The 24,257-nt window shown below is 42.4% G+C and overlaps 1 protein-coding gene across 1 annotated transcript; it reads right to left on the bottom strand.

The window, feature by feature from the left end:
- Nucleotides 1–4,118: 4,118 nt before the first annotated feature.
- On the bottom strand, nt 4,119–23,026 carry tmem240a (transmembrane protein 240a). Its single transcript, XM_003449150.5, has 4 exons — nt 22,180–23,026; nt 21,685–21,791; nt 18,031–18,239; nt 4,119–5,601 (listed from the first exon to the last, which is right to left on the bottom strand). The coding sequence occupies exons 1-4, from the start codon at nt 22,234–22,236 to the stop codon at nt 5,447–5,449; spliced, it is 528 nt and encodes a 175-aa protein (XP_003449198.2). The 5' UTR covers nt 22,237–23,026; the 3' UTR covers nt 4,119–5,446.
- Between the last annotated feature and the right edge of the window lie 1,231 nt (nt 23,027–24,257).

Here is a 24,257-nt window from a genome sequence, read left to right as displayed (position 1 = left end):
TATCACAACACTGTAAAGCACAGATTATGAATAAATATTTCCTACATACATTATTTGCATATACAAAATATATAAAAACAATGTAATAGGTCATTTATTATGCTTATAACAATAAATAAATATTTACTTAGTATCTTTAAGATGGCAGTGCAGTTCTGTTCTATTTTTTCCCTCTTTTTCCATTTCCTCTCAGAAACTGGCTCTCCATTCAAGCATGGACTGTGCCACTGTGACAGGTGGGGACGTGGCACCCATGGGGAGCAATGGAGTCACTGCCACAAGGTGTTTGAGCGAGCCAACACCAGCAGGAGAGGGGGAAGCACTTTAATGTGCTCCATTAACAATCAATGAATTAGATCATGCGAATCAGCTGTTAAATACTGACTCTTGAAAAGGTTGAATAGGGTAGACTCTGTTACAGTGTTATATGTGGAAATGTTTTTTTAAATTTATTTATTTTTTACTGGCTAATTAAGTAAATGTTGTTTTTAATGCTCATTCTCTTTGATGTTCTCTTCTGCAGCGTCTTGCTGTTCACAGATGAAGCTGACGCGTTCTTGTGTAAGCGAGCCACAGCGAGTTCAGCTGCAGTGCCATATGCATGGTGATGATGCCCTGTTTTTTTGATCATATATTTATGAATCATGATTTTTGCATTGCGGGAGTGAAGTAGTGAGGACCTCGACGCCACCCTTAGTGCATTCCTGTACTGCACCGGGAGCAAAGCGACACATTGGCGTCGTGCTTTATTTACCGTTTACACTGTTGGCCATGAAAAGGTCACCGCTGTGACTAAAAAGGTCACAAACTGGGTATAGTAATGACTGGGCCTTTAATGGCAACGTGGATGGGATTTCAAACTTTAAAAAAATGGTTTAGCTGTACTTGGCAAATTTGCACTGGCCCCCTAACTGCAGAGAGACAGTTAGTGCTTGTCTTGGTCCTGGATGGCTGAGGTGATTTACCACCGCAAAGGAAAGTAATAGTCCCCAGACACTTCTTTGCTAGCTCAAGTTGCATTGTAGTGTGTATAATGCTTTCAATCGTGAAACCACAGTGGTGCAGTATCATGTTTACAGCCTTTATGAAATGGTGTTTAAGTCCCCAGCAACACAAGCAGACTACTTTGCTCTGTGAAAAATACCAAGTGTTAGGTATGGTTAGATGGAGTTAAAGGTCAGATAGGGTTAAAGCTCAAAAGTGACTATTGTGCAGACTGTTTTTGCTTAACTCAGCAGGAATTTAAAGCTGATCTAGATGAACAAAGGGCAGTAGCGTTCAGACATTTCAAAGCACAGAGGCAGCATGTCTGATTGTAAAAACTTGGTGATCAGGAGAAAGCCTCACTAATTCAAAACCAACCTGGCAACAAATGTGTTTCCTGCAAAGACCGCGCTTCTAAGGATGGAGTTTTGACTTACCTTTACATTGATGATGCCATCAAGCAGCGCAGTGTTCAGAGAAAACGACCTCTGATGGAAGCAGGTGTCAGGTTTGGCATGGCCAGTGTACTCCAGCACATGTGACGCATGGTTTGCTCATTGCCCATTGCTTGGTCACACTTTGTACTACAGTTTTTCACTCCAAATTAACTATATACATTGAATCTGAAACTAGTTCAACGCTGAGCGCTTCATTCTAATACTCACAGAATTTCATTCATTTTCAACTGTGTCTCGTTGCTACATTACTGCAGTTTATTTATGGACCTACACACTGCAAGGCAATGGCTAAGGAGCAAGCACAAGCTGCTTTACTTGCACAAAATTAAGACACAACCCCAACTATACAACAAGTAGTTTGCAGGTGGAAGCAGCCACTCCATCTTTAAAGAGAGTAAAGTTGTTGCTGCAGAAACAGTTAGAACAACAAGCGTACATGAAACAGAACCAGCTGAATCAAATGTTGACAGGACAAAATAGTGAGAGCGGCTGAGCCTGTGAAGGAGCTGACTGAGTAGGCTAAGTTGGTCTGTTGGTCCAGATATAGTTGCACTTGAGCTGAAGGACATACTGCATGCACTGAGGCTCTTATAGACGCTGAAGGTTATCCCAGGTTCCAGCATACAAGAATCTGTTGTGAGGAGAGGGAGGCAGCTGCTAACGTAATGCAAGAAACCGAGTCCAGAGACATTGTCAGTGAGGAGGACTTAGATGCTGTCCTCTCTAGAGATGATGTAGGGACGACACCAACATGGAGATTTTTCTTGGGGTGAGTCAGTAGCCACTGCTACTCACAGAGAAGCAATTAAAGCTGGACTACAGTATATAGCAATTGGCAGTACAGCAGATTATATTGTACCAATGGAGCTTGAATGAGTAGACATTGGCAAATTTAAACAAGCCTGAATGTATAATAAGTACAGGTTGGTGATGGTGTAGCAGCTCTCACTGAGGAGATGTGGGGAGAAGAAGGAGATTAAGAATGCAGCAGTTGTTCCAAAACCAAGGTTGATATAAATAGATTATGATGTCAGAACTATAACCTGTTCACACAAAAAAAAAGGATTTCAAAACAGATAGGGTCTAAAAAAAAGGTCAGTGTGGAAGTGCCTGAAGCCTGTAGTCTAATGGCCATGAGGGGACGACCCCTCTGCTGGCTTTTATTGGACAAGGTGTCTCTGGTGTCCCCCTGGTGCTGTTGTTCCTGCATCGTCATAATAATGTTGGTCCAGGATCAGCATTGCTACTGACCGGTCACATTGCTGTGACGTCATAGGAAGAAAAAGAAAAAAATACCCATGTTTATATAAAACTCTCTTCCAGAGCAAATATTAAAGATTTCACATGTTTATTTATTAATTTATTCAATATAACAAATATTTTTTATCAAGTTAGGTTTGCTGTCAGCCAAATTTAGGTTACTCATGTTGGTTTGTTTGTGATCATTTATAAGTTAGCGTTAGCTAATTCTTGGCTAACGCTAACTGATTGGTCAGACACGATGTAGGGACAACACCAACATGGGGATATCGGCCAACTCCCTCGTCTCGCTCTCCACTCTTTGATGTCCGTAAGTAATTTCCTGTTGAGTTTACAGATACAGTTGATAGTTTCAAGTCTTATTCAGTACAGCATTATCATTTTGTAAATGTTTTAGCACATGGCTACCTTGCATTGGCAATTTGCTTTCATTTGAGCAAAAGCAGCTGGAAAACATGCTTGTCTGAGGGCTATACTGGACTTTCTAAATCTAAACCAATGGGTGACGTCAAAGTGGGGGCGTAACCATCTTTTATATACAGTCTGTTAGTCTGCCTCTCAGATTACCAGCAATGAAGATGGGAAGTTCCTTTCAGCACATCAGAGTTCATAAGCCAAAGCCAACAAAATGACCACTGAGGATCTTTGATCACATCCTGTAAGTATAGAGATTCTATATTCTGTTACCAACATGGTATATTTCATTTGCTGTAAACAACAAGATAAAAATAATCTTTAGATTCTGGGCTGTAGGATGTTTGAACAACTGGGATAGGCCAACTTTTGCATTCCCTCTTCCTGTATTTCCTTATACTCATGTGCTGTTTCCAAAGTCTGACTGTGTGTACACTTTAAAACAGTATTTAGCCTAATAATCACTGGAACAAAATAATCAATAATTTGTCACAAAACTAGCCAATCATTTGCTGAGTCCAGCTTTTCAGAAGAGATTTTCCATCTCCTCATAAAACAGATTTTTGGCTTGCAGACTGAAATGAAACATTTGGTTAAAATATGTCAACTTATGCACAATTAGACACTGTGAGTGCACGTGGAGCCAGCATCTGTTGATGGTGACTGAAGGACATGTATCTGGTAACATATACATTAGGGCCAAAGTATTCTTTTAAATGTCCTCGCTGCCTCCAGAAGCTGTCATTATGCTCCACTGGATAATGATGGAGGGCTTTTCTCAGTTACATCCGGGTGTCGCTGGCATTGTTAGTCACGGCAGAAGTGTTGTTAGTCAGTGCTTTAGAAATTTCTATTTGAATAATAATAAACCAAACTGAAGTTGTCAGCAGGACCTCTCTGTATAATCAGTCTGTTGGTGGTGCTCCGAAATCACCCCTCGCTATGAGAACGCGTCCTCATCTGCGCTCATATGATTGGAATGACACAATCAAACATCAGAGGTCACTGTTGTGCTTCAATGGCACTTTTAATAAAACAGACATTTCATCCTCACAACAGCAATGTCTGGACAGAGAGGGTGAGGGGAGGGGGGGCTGGGTGAGGGTTCCCTCTGCTGATAGGCTGGTTGCTCCTGATAAGTGAGAGGGAATTGGATAAAGAAAATTGAACTGTGCTCCCCACAGTGAGGGGAACATGGGCAGGCGTGTGTGCGTGTGTGTGTGTGTGTGTGTGTGTGTGTGTGTGTGTGTGTGTAAATGTGTGCGTAACTGTGTTGAACTGACTCATCTTGGCTGGCATTTATTTCTCCTCCAGTGTCTACTAAACAACAATAATGTAGCAAAGAGAACCCGGATCACAACCATGCTCGCTCCCCTCTCCCTCACATATTTACAGGAAAAATTAATACATTCAGTTAATTCACTAAGTAACAAAGCTAATTAATATATGTGTGTGTGTGTGTGTGTGTGTGTGTGTGTGTGTGTGTATGTTTTTAGCAGAAATCACATGGTTTCACATCCAGTTTTCCAAACAGTCTCGTCTTGCTTTTCCCATTCCTACAAACTTTACCCACAGTCCCATCATTCATTTTTCTACTGATGAAAGACTCACACAGAACCCCCCGACACCCCCCCCCCTTTTTAAACACTGTCAGATCCCACTTGCCTGTTTTTCTAACTATTTACAGAAGCAGCATTCTAACCGTCACAAAAACCCACCCACCCGCCAGTCTCACTCACCCTACCCTGTGCCAACAAAATCCTGGTCCCACCCAATAGAGAAAAAAAAATTATATTATATATATATATATATGTGTATATATATATATATAATGACACCTGTCTTGCCGCCCCGTTCCATACACTACCCACATCTTACCCTGTTCTAAAAGAGCATGCCAAGTTTAACAATGAACACAGAAAATGTCTCTATACAGAAAAAAACACCCTTAAAAATGTTTTTTTTTTCTTCTTCCTCCCACAATGGTGGACATGGACATAAGACAAGATTTTAGTGGCAACAAATAATCGTCATCTTGCTCCATTTTGGGACTTCTTTTTATTAATTAATTGATAAATTAATTTTTTTAGGTGCTGACAGGGACTGGTTTTAGTTAAAAGAAAGTCCTGTCATTGGGGTTTTGGAGGGCCATGTTATGAATAGTGGGAGGGCAGTTTTTCAGGGTCTCTGAGGCAACAGTTGGCCTTGGGGCAGCTGGGAAGGGTCAGAGGTGTTTTGGAAGGGAGGAGAAGAGGGGTACAAGGGGAGGGGCAGGGGTCGTCTATATTATTTTTGTTTAGTTTATTCTTTTTTGTTGTTTTGCTTTAGAGTCAGAGGTGGCGGGGACTTGGGTGGCCGTTGTGGTAGAGCTTCTGCTTGATGTGGACCATGTTGCCGCTGGAGTCTTCCAGCTGTCTGAGCTGGGCTCGGCGACGGAGGTCTCGAAGGTTGCAGAACTGGGGCAGCCATGACCAGGATGGAGTATCTGAAGAAGAAAGATGAAAATAAGTTACGTGTGACTGAGTAAGTCATTTATTTTTTTATTGGAAATCATAATTTAATTTGTTTCTAAAAGTGTAGAAGGTATGGAATCACATGGGCCGATTTACCTGCTCAACCACCAAACTGAGAAAACAAAAAAAGCAAAAACATTGGGGGTCGTTAATAACCTAGTCCCTTTGTTCATCTGATTGTTGATAATTGTTCATATCTAATCAGCCAATCACATGGCAGCTAGTCAATGCACTTAGCCATGGTCAAGGCGCCTTGCTGAAGTTCAAATATTTCACAAACTGCTGATCTATTGAGACTTTCCTGCACAACCATCTCTAAGGTTTACAGACAATGGTCTGAAAAAGGGAAAATATCCAGTGAGTAGCTCTCTGGGCAAAAATGTCTTGGTGTTAGAGGAGAATAGGCAGACTGCTCTGAACTGGTAGCAAAACTTAAGTAACTCAAATAACCACTTGTAGCCATTAAGATATACAGTAGAGGAGTCATGCATGCACCCTGAATGCACAACATATATAAAAATTTGAAGCAAACCAGCTGCAACAGCAGAAGACCACACCTGTCAGCTGAGAGCAGGTAACTGAGACTACAATTTCCATAGCCTCACCAAACGTCGTCTGGTTTGATGAGTCTTGATGTCTGTTGCGACAAATTTAACAGTAGGGTTAGAATTTGGTGTGAACAAAATCAAAGCATGGATCCATCCTGCCTTGTATCACTGGTTGATGCTGCTGGCGGTGTAATAGCATGGGGGGGGGGGGGGGGGGGGGTTCTTGGCATGCTTTGGGTCCCTTAGTATAAACGGAGCATTGTTTAAACACCACACCTGAGTACTGCCTCTGACAAATTTCATCCCTTTTTGAACGTGTACCCATCTTCTGATGGCTGCTTTCCAGCAAAATAATGCCATTTCAAGAAGCTCGAATCACCACAAACTGGTTTCTTGAACATGACAATGAGTTCACTGCATTCAAACGCCTTCCACAGTCACTACATCTCAATCCAATAAAGCACCTTTGTGATGTGGTGGAACGGGAGATTCAAATCATGGACGTACAGGCAACAAATATGCACCAACTGTGTGACGCTTTCAAGCCAGAATTAGGGCAGTCCTTTTAATGAAATTACACTGAGGTTCTGCATCAGTTGCCAGTCATTGATTATAGTACAGTAGGATACTAACAAAATTAATTCAAAGTACTTTTAGCTGAACCACTAATCGAGGTAAAACTATAGCAACACATAGATCCCCGAATTCCTATATGTAACATGTTAGTATTCCACCAGATCTCCAGACTACAAACTGTCTCTCTACTTTTAAATCACGTTTCAAAACCCATCTATTCAGAATTGCATACACCTCATTATACACCTTGGTCCATTTTTACCGTGCTCAGCTTTTATACCTGCTTTTATACTTTCATGCTTGTTTTTTCCCCTCTCTTTCTTATTTACCTTATGTTTAAAGTTTATTTTGCCATGTTTTATTATATTGTATTGTTGCTACTGTTCTGTGCTAATGTAAGGTGACCTTGAGGGTCTTAAAGGCGCCTATAAATAAAATTTATTATTATTATTAGCAGTAGTAGTAGTAGTAGTATTCAAGCCTTATATGAAACATAAATAGGAAATGTTCTATGGGAATGAGAAATTCAATCTGAAAACAGATTGTTTTTTCTGTGTCGTTTCTATATGTGATGGAGGAACTCAGAGTTTGAGTCTTTTAAAAGACCCCAAAACACGAACATGTCAATATTTCATATAAAAACAGCCAAAAGACTGAGCTGCTAGACAGCAGGACCTTTCAGAGATGAATGTGTGGACTAAAGAAAATGCCTCAGCGATGATGTTAACACAAAGTATGGGGACGTGAGTATGTGGTTTATATTATTAAGCTGCACTGTCTCTCGCACATGCAGTTGTGTCGATGTAAGCAGCTGAATGCAGGCGTTTAAAGACACCAAAGCCGAGTAGCTAGACGACACACTCATGAGCTCAACACACACAATAGTGTAAAATCCTAAAATCCTTCTTAGCCTGGTTTTCTGCTTCTAAATCCAGTTAGAGTTGTCACAACCCGGCTCATAGGAAGTGACAAACAAATGGGAGACCACACACAGGCTTCTAAAGGCTGTAAAACATATTTAATGAAAATAAGGTAAAGTAACTTAAACACAATGTAAAGGACATAACAGCCATAACTGAAACTTCCAAACGAACAAGACGGGAGCCAGAGACAGAGCCAGTCAGAGCAAGAGAGAGCCAGCTGGTTCAGTCAAAGTGTCTTTTATATGCACTGGGACTGGCCTACTCAGGTGTGCTGCATCTGTAATTGGGTCAGCTCCACCTACCTGCAAAAACAGGTAAAAGCAAAAGCAAAACACAAGGCCAGCCCACTGGCTGTCACACTCCCCCCCATAGAACAGGGTCTTACCCTGAGTGGACAAACACAATCATTTACATTATGAATTTGCAGCTAGAAGAACATGTACCATGTACACCCACGCAACACCTTTCTCCATGCTGAAAATCCTTTCATCTTCAGCACATCTCCAACCTCAGCAACCTTGGTACCTAGGAGCAATTTAAGAGGAAGGAAAACGATACTGGAGAGGACATACTTCAAAACATATGAGGAGTGAAGCTGCTGGTTACAAAGGGGCACGGGACAAAGCATCTGCCAAGACATTATCTTTGCCCTTAATGTGCTGGATGTCCAAAGTGTAAGGCTGCAAAAAGAGAGCCCACCGCATGAGCCTCTGATTTGGGTTCTGCAATGAGTTCAAGAAGGTGAGAGGGTTATGGTCAGAGAATACCTCAATAGGCCGAGCAGAATCCAAATATACTCTGAAATGCTGCAAGGCCAAAATTAATGCCAAAGCTTCCTTTTCAATGACTGAATAGTTCAGCTGATGGGAGTTGAACTTCTTGGAATAGAAACTAACTGGATGTTCAGTACCTTGCTTGTCAGCTTGGACTAGAACAGCACCTGCACCAATGTGGCTTGCATCTACATACAGCTTGAAGGGCTGATCCAGACGAGGTGCTAAAAGCACAGGTTCAGAGCACAGTAAAGCTTTCACATCCCGAAAAGCTTGCTGGCATGCTGCAGACCAAATAAACTTTACTTTGGCCTTCAACAAATCAGTCAGAGGAGCAACCACTGTTGAAAAGTTTCGACAAAAACAACGATAATAACCGACCAGACCCAAAAATCTCATGAGTTCTTTTTTGGTTACTGGAACAGGGAACTCTTTGATGGCCAACACCTTTGCATCAACCGGCCTCACATAACCTTGGCCCACAACCTTACCAAGATAGGTCACAGTTGCTTTTGCAAATTCACATTTTGCCAGGTTGATAGTCAGATTTCCCCAACGTCTACATCATAATGTTCAACAAGTTTCAACAGTTGTTCTTTAGTACAACTGTTTAAGAGTTCCTCCGATGGAGACTGAACAAAAGCATCAACTGTAGCCATAACAGCAAAGTATTGATCTTGAAATGCAAGTGAAATCAGCACTTCCCCACTAACTGCCTAACCAAAATCTACGTAACTGAAGCCTAGTCTTCATGCAGTTACTTACGGTGGGTACTTACGCACTAAAAACCACCAGAAAGAGAAGGGCAACTGCACAAACAGCGACCCCCTCAATTCTGGGGACGTGCTCCCGAGACGACTGCTCTAACCGTGTTCACCGCAACAGAAATGTCAATGAATGAGTCTCAAGAGAGAAACACTCCTTCAACCTAACAGGGAAAGCACTGGTTTTAACTTATGCACATTCAACAATCAATACAGCTCATATGCTCCAAAGTTGACTCAAGACAGCACATCAGCACTAGCTCCACCAAACCTAAGCCTATAGGAAAACATCAGTGTTAACATGACTGCCTCCACTCAATCCCCCTAACAAAACGGCCTCCCAAACAAAACACACAGCAAACCCAGAACATCAAACCACCACAAATAACCAAACGCATCAGCAATTAACTCAACAACTGCCTACAAAGCAAGGCCTAGCCAAGACACAACCAGACAAAGCCAGCCAAATAGATGAAATCAAACAGCACTAGCTGCAATCAGCTGCAAACAGACCAGCTCTCAATCAAACGTCAGAAAGCTTACCAAACCAGGGTAATATCCCGGACGAGCCCCCATTTGTCACAACCCGGCTCATAGGAAGTGACAAACAAATGGGAGACCACACACAGGCTTCTAAAGGCTGTAAAACATATTTAATGAAAATAAGGTAAAGTAACTTAAACACAATGTAAAGGACATAACAGCCATAACTGAAACTTCCAAACGAACAAGACGGGAGCCAGAGACAGAGCCAGTCAGAGCAAGAGAGAGCCAGCTGGTTCAGTCAAAGTGTCTTTTATATGCACTGGGACTGGCCTACTCAGGTGTGCTGCATCTGTAATTGGGTCAGCTCCACCTACCTGCAAAAACAGGTAAAAGCAAAAGCAAAACACAAGGCCAGCCCACTGGCTGTCACAGAGTATACAAGACATATCAGCAACCAGACACACAAGCTGGACTGATCTCAGACCCGTGAACCTCCTTTTAGCTCGTTAATGTCATGATCTTTCTTTCTTAAACTTTTTTGAACTAGAAAGAAAAAAAATCAAGAATCTGTACTTACAAAACCAACTGAAATTAAAGAAAAATTAAAAAACCCTTTGTGGTAAATGCCATTAGTTTATACTGGTGAAATTTGCCAATACAACCTGCATGATGAGTCTTTGGTGTATCTGTTTATTTATCTGGATATTTACATGAGTGTGAGTCAACCTCCTCCACGAAGTGTTGTTTGCACTGTAATATCTGCTGACAAATACCCTTCTTATTAGAAGAATTAAATAAGACAAAAAGTTATCAGGAGGAAACATTCACTCTTTCAGAGTATTGGGGCTCTTCCTGAATTATCTACAATCCAGCTGCTAAAATTGATGTGACGTCAGTGTCAGTGATATCTGATGATCTATCTTTTAGTAGATTTTTGTGATTTCCAGACGTGTTCTAAAGCAGTTGTGCACGATAAACATGTTGCAATGGAGAATTATTTATTAAGATGATCCTCAGTCGACTTTTTATTTGTTTATTTCTTTGTTCTCTTTATCTAGGCATTAATTGCATGAATTCAGTAAAGACATTTGTGGGGGAAAAACTTGAAATTAGCAAACTGTGCTGTGGAAACTGACTGAAAATATAAATACATTTTGGCCTGACTCACACTGGCTTTAAAAGCAAAGGTTTGCGCGTCGATTTGTCCATTAAGAGTTTCTATTTTTCATCCTCGGAGACAAGATGACGAGAACTGTGATGGCTCACGGGTCACTTTTCTGCTCTGAAATGGACAAAATTCTGAGCTAAATGTTTCGATGGCCAAACGGGTAAACTTACGGTGTGTAACTCTCAAAGATGGACGAGCTTAATGTAACAAACAAACAAACAAAAAGAGAATCAGACGAGTAATGTTCCTCTTCCGCCTGGTATAAGCATGAGTAATGAAAGGAAAGGAAATGTATATATATCACATTTTATTACACATAAAACATAAAAAAAAAATTAATAAATAAAAGAAGTCAGTTTATGTCTGTGAATTTTGCACAACGATGTTACATTTTTATTTTGTCTTCACCACAGATGTAGCGTTTTATTCCGTGGAGCAGAGGCGAGCTGTTTAAGACGGAGAAACCGAGACGAGAATAAAAAAAAAAGAAAGTTTGAAATATTGCATGTGAACTGTAAATGGCGTCACTGTCTTCAAGTGCGCCGCGGCATTGCCCTTGAGCTTTCACATTTGTGCTTCGACTGTTACATCGGTGACTGTGTCCTGGCATCGCTGCCATACACCAAAATGGATTTCACATATGACATTATACATATTTAAGACACAACGGATCCATCTGACTCCACCCAATTAGCAGCCAGCACATCACACGTATATAATACGTGTCTCAAAGGCCGACCTGCCGTGAAATTTGTGTCTGTGCCGGGAAACAAAGTGGGATTTTTTTATTTTATTTATTTATTTATTTTTTTGCAAATCCGAGGTGCATAATGTGAGGAGGGGAGTGGCGGGGCAGACATTTGTGCTTGTCAGGTTATAAACTGGAGCCGGCGAGGCGGCGCGAGGTCCACAGAGACAGCAGAGAGAGAGGAGGGGAGAGCCCCAGACAGCAAACCCAGTATAGCAAATGGCCCTGCTAGAGGATGAGCAAGAAAAGAGGGGGTGGTGGTGAAGTTAGGCAAGAGCTGGTGGTGGGGGGGGGAACTGTGTTCTGTGGATGAGAGGAGGTGAGGAGGAGAGGGAGAGAAAGAGAGAGTTATTTATAGCTGTGAATGGGTATGCTGTCCACAAGGACTGCTCTGAAGGGTATCCAAAGGAAAAGGGGCAACCAAGACAGGTTTCTCTCATTTGAATAAAAGGGTGGAGGTGGAGATGGAGTCCGGAGGAATGATAATGCATGGCAGGAGAAGAGGGAAGCAGAGATACAATTGTTATGCTTTAAATTTAAAGCGGCGGGGGTTGGCGGGGGTGCTAAGTCATCGTTTTCTCAATTTGTGTGATCGTTGCTGCGTTTTTTCCGTTTGGCCTTTGGAGTTATTGCTGCCTTGCCGTGAACGCCTAACAGGAAAATGTATTTGCAGCAGGAAGCACTGTAAAGGAAATGGACAGGAGTAGATTCAATAAGTGAAGAAGAGGGGGAGAGAGGGAGGAGCTAGACGAGGAATTAGGAGGAGGAAAAAAGGGAACAGTGTGCATCTGAGTGCGCTGTGTATGCGTGAGTGCGTGTGCGCGCATGTGTTTGTGCGCGTTTCTCACTTGCTATTCCAGCTGCTCTCTCACTCGTTCTATTTTTAGCTTTGGAGGGGAGTTTGTGTGTGTGTGTGTGTGTGTGTGTGTGTGTGTGTGTGTGTGTGTGTGTGTGTGTGTGTGTGTGTGTGTATAAAGTGGGGGTGGGGATGTGACAGCATCTCCATCCTGCTCCCCACCATCACACACACTCTCCTCCCCGCTCTGTCAGCCTCACCTTCACTCCTCATCTTGGGGAGGCTAAACGAGTGTGACCTAGCACCGGCACATACAGAGAAATGAGGGGTATTCCCTCCAAGTGCCAAAAAAGCCCAAACTATTCTCCCCATTCTATAAGTGCTGCTAATGAATATGGATGTTCTCCTTTCCCTGGGTGTTTTTTTTTATGATGATGCATTTTTGCGCTGTTGTACTAATGCACTGCAGAAAACCAGCATTGTTCTCACTTCCATGACTCTGTGCAAAGCAGCAGCAGCCAGTAAACATCAAAGCTTTTACTATTCGAGCACATTGTTCATTATAGCTGCAAACGAATGGTAAAACCTCCACCCTAAAGCCCCATATTAGTGCATTTTAAAATCACTGTCACTCTTTGATCAGCTCTTGACAGCTTCCCATCCCGCCTGGGGAGCTTTTCCATAGCGGTCCCAGTATCCAGGTCACATATCACCTACTTTATCCTGAAAACTGAAGATCCAGGCCACTTCCTCATCGTGGGGCCTGCCCCAAACGCTCTGTACCCGCTACAGCATAGAGACAACAGGATAGTGCAGTTTTCTCCATGTTTCAACTGCAGCAAAAGAATTGCTAAATGTTCATGAGCGTTTCCTCACATGACTTCAATCCTGGCGGGGTGGGAAAAGGCTGAGAACCCACCATGATCGCGAGAAACTAAAGCACTGCAATCCAGTAACATCAATACCCAGCTCACTGAGCATCTCCCCCGGTGCACGCAGATGAATCGTGTATTTCGCATGTTTCAGCTCAGCTCTCTGCTCAAGACGAGCTGTGAGGGACTTCATGCTGTCATGTCATGATTTCACACGTGCGTCTAATGGCTGTTTAACTTTGGCACCACTGAAAGCTTTTTCCTTTCTTTGCTCGAGCCCGCACAGGCCTAACAGTGCCGGCGAGCTGTAGAGCACATGTTCTGTCTCATTAAATCTGCCGCGTTTGCTTTCTTTTGCAAAAGTAACATGCATCCTTCATCTGTCAGGAGGAGATGGGGAGAGAAATGAGACAGATATTTCAGGGAGGGAGCGTGCCGACAGAGGATGGGAAATAAAGAGGCAACTATCACACTCAGTTGGATTTAAACACACGATATGTGGGAATGTAGCATTCACTACAGCACAGCAGATGGTGGGAGTGAAGTCATCTCACTCTCTGTTTTTCAAGCCTGGTTTAAACCAGTCTTGGTGATTGCTGTGTGTGTGTGTGTTTTCTTACACATATGGATGACAAATTAAAAGAATAACTGACATTAAAGACTCAATTTAATACCTGTGAAGCCATTTAGCAACATCTCCTGCCCTGTGGATTGCTTTCTTGAAGGTTGACAATCTGGAATATCTCTGAATTGATTTGCAGTGACCCGTCGTGCTAAGTGGATACAACAGAGCATCACAGAGACACTGGATCCCTTCACTGTAGGGGTCACAGATTCAGGCTTTTCTTTGATTTTTCACCCATCACTGTGTATCACACTGATGATCACACCACAGCAATGTTTGCTTTAAAATGAAAAATAGTTTGGTCAGATTTCCCTCATTAAACAGTTAACTACCAGCACTTCCACCGCATCATTCTGTGTAATATCAACGGTGACAGTTTTCCTTTTTGTCATCCACTGCGCTGATGCTCCCACGCGCTTCATTATTATACTTTTAAGCAAAGATCTTGGAGAGCCAGAGATATAGCACTTGATGAGCAAGGATGGTAGTAGAAGTATAATTTCCAAAGGGGAAAGAGCTCTTTAAAACCATCATTTGGAGCAAAGTCAGAAACTTTATAAGCATTTTTATCAGATTGGATTAGTGACTCTATACATGCAGTTTTTATGTCTTAGTGACCATTGTGATTAAAGCTTATTTAGGCAATGCTTCAAACTAACTTTCCAAATAACAATGTTGCTTCCAAAGTGGCAAAACTTGCTGCTAGAAAGACTATTAGAGTATCCATGTAATCCAACTCACAAAGTTACACCTTCCAGTAACTAACACCTTCCACTGAAACGCCTCTCTTGTTAGCTTTCTTGAGTGCACAGTGTTGTAGTGTGTGGTGTACACTGCAGCTCTATTACAGATACAGAATGACACACGCTAACGTGAACTGATTAGTCTGTGTATCCGTGTTAAAAGCATCTCAGTAAACACATATTTCATGTTGCTGTTTGTGTGCGTGTGCGTGTGCGCATGTGTGTGTGTGTGTGTGTGTGTGAGTGAATGTCTGAATTCATGTGGAAAAAGGTACTGCCTCTGAAAAGATTGCTTTAACTGACTGATATTGATTTAAATTGAACCGGCCACCTCATATCGCGCCTGGACTCCATTTAAAAAGGTTTCCCGACCTTGCAACTGCTTAATAAGCGTCACAGCCAAATGGAGCACAGCCATTCTTTGTAGTTCATTTAGTCTGGTGACCTCACGTAAATCCTAGGACAGCTCCGCCCACCTTCAGCTGAAGAGGAGGTCTAATCAGCATATTACTGGAAACACCTTCAGTGAAGTTTTTTTTTTTTTTTTTTTTTTTACATTTTATAATTTTTTAATATGTCACAACCAAAAAAACATGGAAGTATAATGATGGCTGAATTTGCTTCAGCTGCTTTGGTTTCTGGGCTCTGATCATGAACATGCTGGTTTAATATCACACTCACATGGCTAAGTGGGAGAGATGAACAGAACAGAGGATCTGTTGATGGCGTTGGCTGATATTTCTACTATGAAGGACTCATAATCAAGAGCCCAGATTCATGTTTGCTGTCAGTGTAGCTGGGAAAACACAACTACTTGATCACAAAGATGTTCCAATAGCAGATGTAGGATGTAGATTTTATGAACTGTCTTTCATTATTATTGGTAAACATAATACATGTTGGAATAAATGAAAGTTATATGAGAAAATACCACTATGGAGGTCACAACAGCTTCCCAAAAGTGAAGCCAAAATATTTCTGTGCTGCTTACATCAACTTCCATTAAATCCTGTGTTAAGTGGGGCATCGGCACAATGTCCCCAGTTACTACAGCGGATACACTCACAAGTGCAAGATGGCAGCTCTTATTTCTGAGATAAGTTGGCTTCACTTTTGTACATAAAGAAGAAGTGTTGATGCATAATGCACCTTTATAGATATGCTATGGAGCTGTGATCAAAATCTTTTGAATTTTAGCGTCTAATTGTCGTTCTTTAATGAGTTAAATGCTGGAGCCGCTTTAAAGCTGTCAGTGGATACTACTCCACCGGCAGAAACTCTGGAAAGTCAGTACATCTAAAGATATTTTAGTACACCTTTGCGTTTTACACCTTTGTAAGTATTTAAACCAGTTATTTGAATATTTTTAGCACCAGTGATGTGGTGCAAAATGCACAAAAAGATAAAACGGTCTTTACTTTTTCTGGAGTTCCTCAAGAGTCTATCCTTGGTCCCTAATTGTTCTGTAATAAGAAGCTAGTCTTGGGATGTATGACTGTGAGATTCCATTTTTATGTAACTCAACCAAACTGTAAAGCAAAATGAAAATGTTAGCATAGAAAAATGTCTCACAATATACAAATCTCCACGTAGCAATATTAATGATGTCATGTAACACAACCAAAAATGCAGGCCTGTCATTAAAAGTTTTATTGAAGGGATGAAGTTTGATTTAAGAAGGGGGGTTTATTAAGTTGAGATTTCTTTTTCTCTCTTTTGGAGCCTCCATAAAGGTCACGTTGCTCTAGGTCTGCAGTCATTGTAGAAGAGACATCAACATATTACAGTTGTTTCAGAGCACTGCTCTCAAGCCAATCAATCAAATCTAGCATATTACCTAAATCCTCATCTCCATTTAGAGCCTACCTGGTAATTGAACAACTGATATGGTGTGACTGGTTAACCCCATGACTGCTGCTTGGAAAATCTCCGTTGAGATCAGAACCTTTTAAAGGACAAAGTCAATGCATCTCAGGCTTGCAATGTTAGCATTTTCCTATAGATCCGCTCTGAACACTCAGCTTATCCATACATTTTCCCCAAAGTTTTGTTTTTCATTTCCTCTTGCGCTGTTTACTTGTTTTGGAAAAAAGTGTTAGGCAAGTTCATTATTTATTATTAGTCTACACTTATGCTTGGCTGAACTTTCAAACAAGGAAGTTATCTAGCCACGAATGTCATAATCATAATTGTTAATTTGCTAAGTCGGACCCTGCAAAGGCACTTTGTCTAGTCGTCCCAATTAAGTTCAACCGAATGGAGGTTTTAATTGGAGGTTGTATCATCTATATTACATATTTAAAATCCCATTAATATTATGTTTCACTTGCATTGCTATTTTGCTCTTATAGCATCCCCAATGAGATAATTAAAGCTCTAACTTATTACAGACCCTAAAAAGAACTTTTCTCTTCGAGCCATTTATCCAGACACTGGATGTAAACCTGGCCCTAGACTAAAAGGACACAAATCTTCCAATGCAAAAAAACAAACAAAAAACGTCTATGTGTAGAACTAGGCTTAATTCTTGTCAGGTAAACTGAGCCTAAATACGTGAACTTTAATCCAAGCGAAGATGTCAGCTGTTCAATTCGGCTTAATGCTAACACAACATTTGGGCTCAGAGGCTGATGCTGAATAACATACCAGCATGCAGCGATAGACACAAGTGATTGCACTAATGTATTTAAAAATGACATACCTGCAGGGAGTTTAATGTGTGTCAGCAGTTTGGGAAAGACAACATTAAAGAGTGATTTTATGTCGTCCTATCAAGTAATGAGCTGAATACATCCCGAGCACAGAAATTACACTTAATGACAGTGCCATTACATGAGCATATGACTGCTGTTTCCTGCAAACAAATTAAGTATTATTAGTGAAATAAGGTGTGAGATATGTAGACTGTCCAAAAAGAAAAAAATAGAAGAAGAAGAGGACAGCCATTTAAATTTAGCTTCAGCTCAGCTGGTGCGTCTGATGTGCCTACGTCTGAATCATCGCAGTTGGAAGGTTTCGCTGTGATTTTTTTCCAAGAGGTCGCAGTAAACTGAGAAAAAAATCAGCAAGAAGAGCCAAAAGTGGGCCAAGCAATGGGGGGGAAGGTCATTTTCCAGAGCTCTACCAACTGCTGTGTTAACCTGGCAAGCACTTAGAGATGCAGATACATGGCGGTTACACGAAAAGATCTTTCTGCGTTTTTGCTATTACCCTGCAATAAAATACATGTTATTTCATTACATATTACATTTTTTTCCAGTCTTTCAAGCATTTGTGCCTCAGGGTGTTCAACTAAAATGAATAAAAACTTATATGATATTAAAGTATTGCTGAGCTTGCGTATAAGTCGCAGATAAACAGCAGGCAGCGTCTGTCTTACCGTAGTATCGGCTCGCCCTCCAGGCCCTGACGGCACAGTGTAGGACTCCATCCAGCCACAGCAGCAGCCAGCTGATGCAGAAGCCCAGTAGCAGTCCCAGCATTAAGTCCATCTCCTGCTTGGTCACACTGTCACTCACAAAGTAGTTCTCTGAAGAGTCCACCAAGGAATGGTCCCCATCGTATGGGATTACATAGTGGACATGATGCCTGGGGGCGAGGGCAGACAGGGCAAAGTGGTGGAAGAGTTAAATATGCTCTATGTTTGCATCTTATATAACCCCTCTAACTAGGGGGTTGTCTGGAGATTTCTAAATTATGATAAGATTGCACAAATCCGCACTTTGCTGTTAACCCCAGAAGCATTCTCAGGGAACCCATGGGTATCTCGGGGCTGCACTTTAGGCAGAAAAATTCACGGCTGAGTTGTGATTTTTGAATTTGGAGAAGCAGCTCAAGGACTGAACACAGAAGGGTTTCTGCCTCTCTCAGGGACGATAGTTGAAGTGCCTCTAAGCAAGGCATTTACTCCCATATTCTACCAGCTCAATAAAAGCCTTCCTGAGCAAATAGGACAGGTATATAATGCAAACTGTACTGGGGGTTCTGGAGTGATCTTGTAAACATCAGTTTGATTGTTTTTTCACTTTACTTTGGAATTAAAAGTGTATTTTAAAGCCAAACCAGCTCCTGTTAGAAAGTCTCCTTAATTTGCTCCAAATAAGAGAAGCAAGAAAGAAGGCAATTTTATTCCTTTACCACAAATTCACAGGATGCCTGATTGCTACTAAACAGGTGTTCACATCTCACAGGGGAACGCATGGAAATGTTCCACCCATAATGCACTGAGAGGAAGAGGACAGCTCATGCTGCATTACAAGTAAATATATAGAGAGAGATAGATAGATAGACAGATACCAGTGTATATATGTATATATATATATTGAGAGAGAGTGTGTACATATAGACATATATAACAGTGGGGATCTGAATAAAGAATAAAAGAACATCCATAAAGCTCTGCACATCCACTACTGTAGTAAGTAACTAGCTGTGGCTATCACATTGCCTCATTGTCCAGAACTGCCCTCCCCGCCACTGTAAAATAGATCCACTTGATGTGAAAGCCTCACTATACAGGTATTACCTGGCCTCCTGGGAGGGGATGAAGGCGTTTTCAATATAACAACACAGGCAGCTGTCTGACAAACACGGTGAGGGAACGCAGCGGGAGCTGAGAGATTTACCTGCTGGAAGTGAGTCCAGATGCACTCACACTCTTTGGGACATTACTTTGATAGCAGGCATGGACTGAAGGAGGTTTGTGAAGACCTGCTAGACTAAAGACATGCTGCAGCAATTTAAAATAGCTTCTAACTTCTGTAAATCTGAATGGCTCGCAACTGTTTGATTAGATTTCTCTGTCTCTGACATTACTATAGTTAAGACTGTTAAAAGCGCGTTAAAAGTTAAGGTATGACTCTGTTCTCTGTACCATGAACAGCTACAGAGAAAAACACAAATTTGAACTTCATTAATGTAAATTCCACCCAAGCTGCGTGACTGACAGATAATCTCTGGACACTGCGCTGCAGGAACTCTACAGCACTTTAAAACACAAATAGATCTTGCAGATGAGCACCTGAAGCATCTTGCTAAAGAAGTATGACCACATGGGGGATCAAAGCAGCCTCTGAAGTCCATTAACAGGAAAACATCTAAAAAGAAATGCTAAGCAATGTGTAAAGATAACCGAAAATGTCTATCCAGGGTCATTTCTTTCCCCTGAAGAAGGACCTTGCATTAATGCTTGTAAGTTTCTTGTAGCACATAAGTTTTCTTGTGCACCTTTTTCCCCCTCCCCCACTATAAAAAAGATACAGGGAAGATACTCATGACAGGGAAGATACTCCTGTATCTTCATGCAGCTGTTGTAAGGCCAGGCTTGAGCCCATCATAGATCCTACAACCACATCCAAAACAGAGCATGAGCGCTGCCAAATAAAATGACACTGGCTGTGTCCTCAATCCTGATAAGGTGAGCACTGTGGGCGTCCCGACACCTCCACGCCTCATGGATGGAAGGGCAGGCAGGCGAAGCCAACGCTCTGCTCTATTCATCCACGTATCCCACGTTTCTGCTGTTTGTGTGAAAACAGATGACTGGCTCTCATTCAGGACTGTTTCCAGGTCAGTGAAAGACACTGTGGTTACCTGAGCACTAGCAGGAGGAGCAGAGGTTTTACTGTGCATACTGTTCATTAGCATGGAGGTTTATTTGATCATTGCCATATGCATTAGGGAAATACTTATATGACAAGGGTTTTTTTTTAATTATTCTTTTTGCATTACTTTAAAAGAAATCCCTTTGGCCTCTCTCAGCAGTAGCAAACATGACATGCCTGTCTAAATATTCCAGGGAAAAAAAAGCCCATCAGTGATGCATCATCTCATCTCAGAGCTGTACCCAAACATGCAATTTTTTTTTTTTTCATTTTGGCTTTGAGGAAACTATATCACATCACATTTATTAGACGCCTTTCAAAACTTTGACTTGGACAAGCATAATATAATTGCCTATGATTGATGATGACCCATTTCTGGATTTAGAGGCTAAGAAAACACACACACACACACTGTGGAACTGCCCTCTTAATGCTGCTAATGAACTGCTAACACATCAGCCCCCTCACTGCAGTATGAACACTATGGGCTGCTGTTTTCTTTGAGCATGCATCTGTTCAGCTTGCACCAACATGAATAGTGAAAATTCTTCCTTCTAAAGCCTCTGTGTGTTCTCCTAGCTGCTTGTCTGCAGAGCACAGACCAATCAGGATCCAACATGAGGACACTATAGGTGTGCACCCGTTTGAAAAATAGGAGTCTTACTTTAAATCCTGCTCTAATATTGTTGCCATACCCTCAGGCACTGAGGAGAGTTAAGAGGAAGAAGAAGAAAAAAACACAACACAGAGGCCCACTTGTGCCATGGCTCACCCATATATCTAGCCTGTGTCATATTAAGTGCTTAATGATGATGGAAAACACGTAATAATGCTCATTAAATCCGAATTAATACATTAATGAGTGTCATGCTGTTGTTTTTCCACACTTCAATCCCCGCTCTCACCGTGACAGCAAACAGGTAGGATGGTGAGCAGCCAGCTCCTTCAGCCCTGTAGCACTTCCTAAGCCATAGCCACCTCACTTCGGCACTTAGGATCATAATTGGCCCCAGCAGGTTATATTCTTGCCGTGTAGGCCTGCGTGTGAATAGCACGGCGCACTTGATGCTCAGATTGTTTTTGAAACGGCCTCACATCGCTCGTAGTTCATTACCTATTTATGGCTCCGACACACACCTTCGTGTATGGAGCAAAATCAGAAATCCTCACCGCCACCGGTGGTATAAAAAAGAAAAAAGAAAAAAGCAGCACACGGCGATCAAACGTGAGATCGAGCGAATAATAAAGGCTCTGACAGTCGCTATGTAGCCTGTGAGAGCGCCGACAGGTTTGGCTTCACCGCCGGAAATCTTCGAGGCCTCTTCAGCAATTAAGAATGGACGACTAAAGAAGAGAACACACACGCGCGCACACACACCATGAAGCACACCATGTTTAACCCGAATATCGTGCTGGATGATGGCATTTACCTTCCACAGTTGCAATGACAGACGCGGTCCTCCCCTCGTAGATGCGGTAAGATGTAGTTGTGAAAGCGATCCAGTAGTGCGTTCATGTCCATTAAACAGGCTATCGCCTGCAAAGAACCATTCCAGTCAGCTGGGACATGTCAAGCAATAGGCTAGGCTATTACCACAGACAGCGAATAATTCTTTTCATTAGGTGCTATTAGGATAAATAACAGCAGGCTATAAAGACCACAGAGACATGAGTGAAAATAGTCTTGGCAGATCCTCCCGATTCTAAGAGGGGGGACTCTTGCCTCAAACGGACTTAGATTATTTATTTATGACGGCAGGTAATTATAGGTAGGCTAACCTACTTCCTCGTGTCAGTGATAGGCCTGCTGTAGTTTCTTGAAAATGTGATAGGCCTACATTTGTGAGGTATTTCTGTCAAATCGGGAGGCTCTCAGCCCCAGTGAGGAAATAAGATCGTGGCCGAGGGAGGTGAAGGTGTCTTACCATTACAACTGAAGCACCAAGAATCATAAAAATCATGGTGGTTGTGATCATATGCATCAAAACTTCCAAACTGGCCGCCGTCCTGTTGCCCGGGGTTCTACCCGCGGCGGTGGAGACGCTCCGGCTGGGCTCTGGGCGCTCTGTCCCGGCAGGAGCCGCTCATGGAGCCGCCGCCGCCGCTCCTGGCTCCCCGTCCCTTCAAACTGCCCGGTCTCCCTCCGTCCCCTCCTACACACGGCAAGCCGCTAGCCTTCACTGCGCCCTCTCCATCCAAGTATCCTGATCTCCCCCCACCCCCCACGGTAGGTCGGATGCGGCTGCCGCTCGATCCAAGGAGGCAGTCTTCTCCTAATTACCGATGCAAAAGTGATCCGTTCCTTCACTTGCGTCTCTAGCTGTATCCCAGTTTAAAGAAACCATAAAGAAAATGAATGAAGGGTTTCCCTGATATCCTCTACGGAGTGCCCCGGTATCCTCTCTCCCTCCTTTCCTAAGTTATTCCACACCGGTTCTGCGCTTCAGATTAATGCCGGTGAATCCTGTCCTCCATGGGAGAAGACGGTCGATTTCTTTTGCCTGGACGTTTCAAAGAGCTGCACCAACTCCTCTCACGGCCATCGCCCTCGTCTTTCTCGGAACGCTTGACAACATCGACACGGGGTCCACACAGCTCCAGTCGGGAACTAGACCCACCCTGCGCCCCGAGTCCACTCCGTATCCAGCAACGGCAGCTGCATCAACGCCCGGAGCCAGGATTATCCCATCCTGGCTTCCAGCAGCTACACGAGCATCCACTCCCACCTCTAGTGCATGCGCGCACGCACGCTTTCGCGTTCGCGCGTCTATGCGCGCGAGAGAGTGTGTGTACAGTGGGCGGTGTGAGAGGGAAGAACTGCAAGCCGCCTTTAAGGCAAAGGCCTGTAGGCTCGTTATTTACAGGACACCGGCAGAGGCACCGATGGCACTCGTCATCATGATTTAACCTGCTTTATCCCCACAGTAACCCCCCCACCCCCAACCCTAACACACACACACACACACACACACACATACGCCTGCCTTGTGTTCTACTTCTCCTCCAGACACTGCTGCTCCTCAGTTTCTGACTCTGCACCATTTCTGCTCACAACATGCCGCTTGTTACATTTCCAAAATGAGCCTAAGGTTAAAACTTGCTTTGGGGTGTCATTTGGATTACTTATTTAGGCTACAGTGGAAAGTGTGGAAATTCAGAAAATGTCAAAACTTCTCCAAAATAGTGATAATATTCTACTGGTGGAAATAATAAAGGCCAGATGTTTCAAAGACTAGTTCCAGTGTGGAATGACATTTGGACCATGGCTCACTGAGTGAATATCCTGTTTAAAGTATTATTTGAAAGCGTCTGCTCTTATTGTCTCCATGGTAAAAGTTTAAAGTTGCTATATAGAATACAGACATGAGAGGTGGAACTTGCAAGTATTCAAACCATCAAATCAAAGAAAATATATAACTGTCATATCCCAGCCTGCAGCTCAAATATGTATATCCAGATTTCCTGTATCCCTCAAGTACTTCCCCGAATAGTCTGTATGGCCAACCTAGGTATATTTCTGTCAGTTTGTTGTTTCTCTGGTATACCAGAGAAACAACAAACTGACAGAAAAATGTGTCATAAAAACCAAGTAATCACTCCAGGGAAGGGTGGCTGTTTCAGCACCATGGACAGCAATCATCCCAAGTAAAGTAGTGAAATAGACTGAACCGTTGTACAGTATTCCAATTTTCTATGCATGCCCAAATAAAATCTAAAATACAAATACTGTAAGAAAATAATCACTGTACTCATACCCTTCGTCTCTGGTGGAGCAGATTTTAAAAACATCTGCTGTTGTCACCCACAGGCACACTCCTGCTAGTGTTACTTCATTTCGACCTCGCCCCTCGTGAAGAAACTGCAGCCAAGCTGGGCACCAGAGTAGCAGGCTCTAATTAAAATCTACAGGGGGTAGAATGGGGGTAATGTAAACATTTAACTGTAAAAAAAAAAAAAAAAAGGACTTGAAGCCTGAATGGTCACAATTATGCACAATTGGTCA

Source organism: Oreochromis niloticus, linkage group LG20, assembly GCF_001858045.2.
Source record: "Oreochromis niloticus isolate F11D_XX linkage group LG20, O_niloticus_UMD_NMBU, whole genome shotgun sequence".
NCBI lineage: Eukaryota > Metazoa > Chordata > Actinopteri > Cichliformes > Cichlidae > Oreochromis > Oreochromis niloticus.
This window is presented reverse-complemented; position numbering and strand designations above follow the sequence as displayed.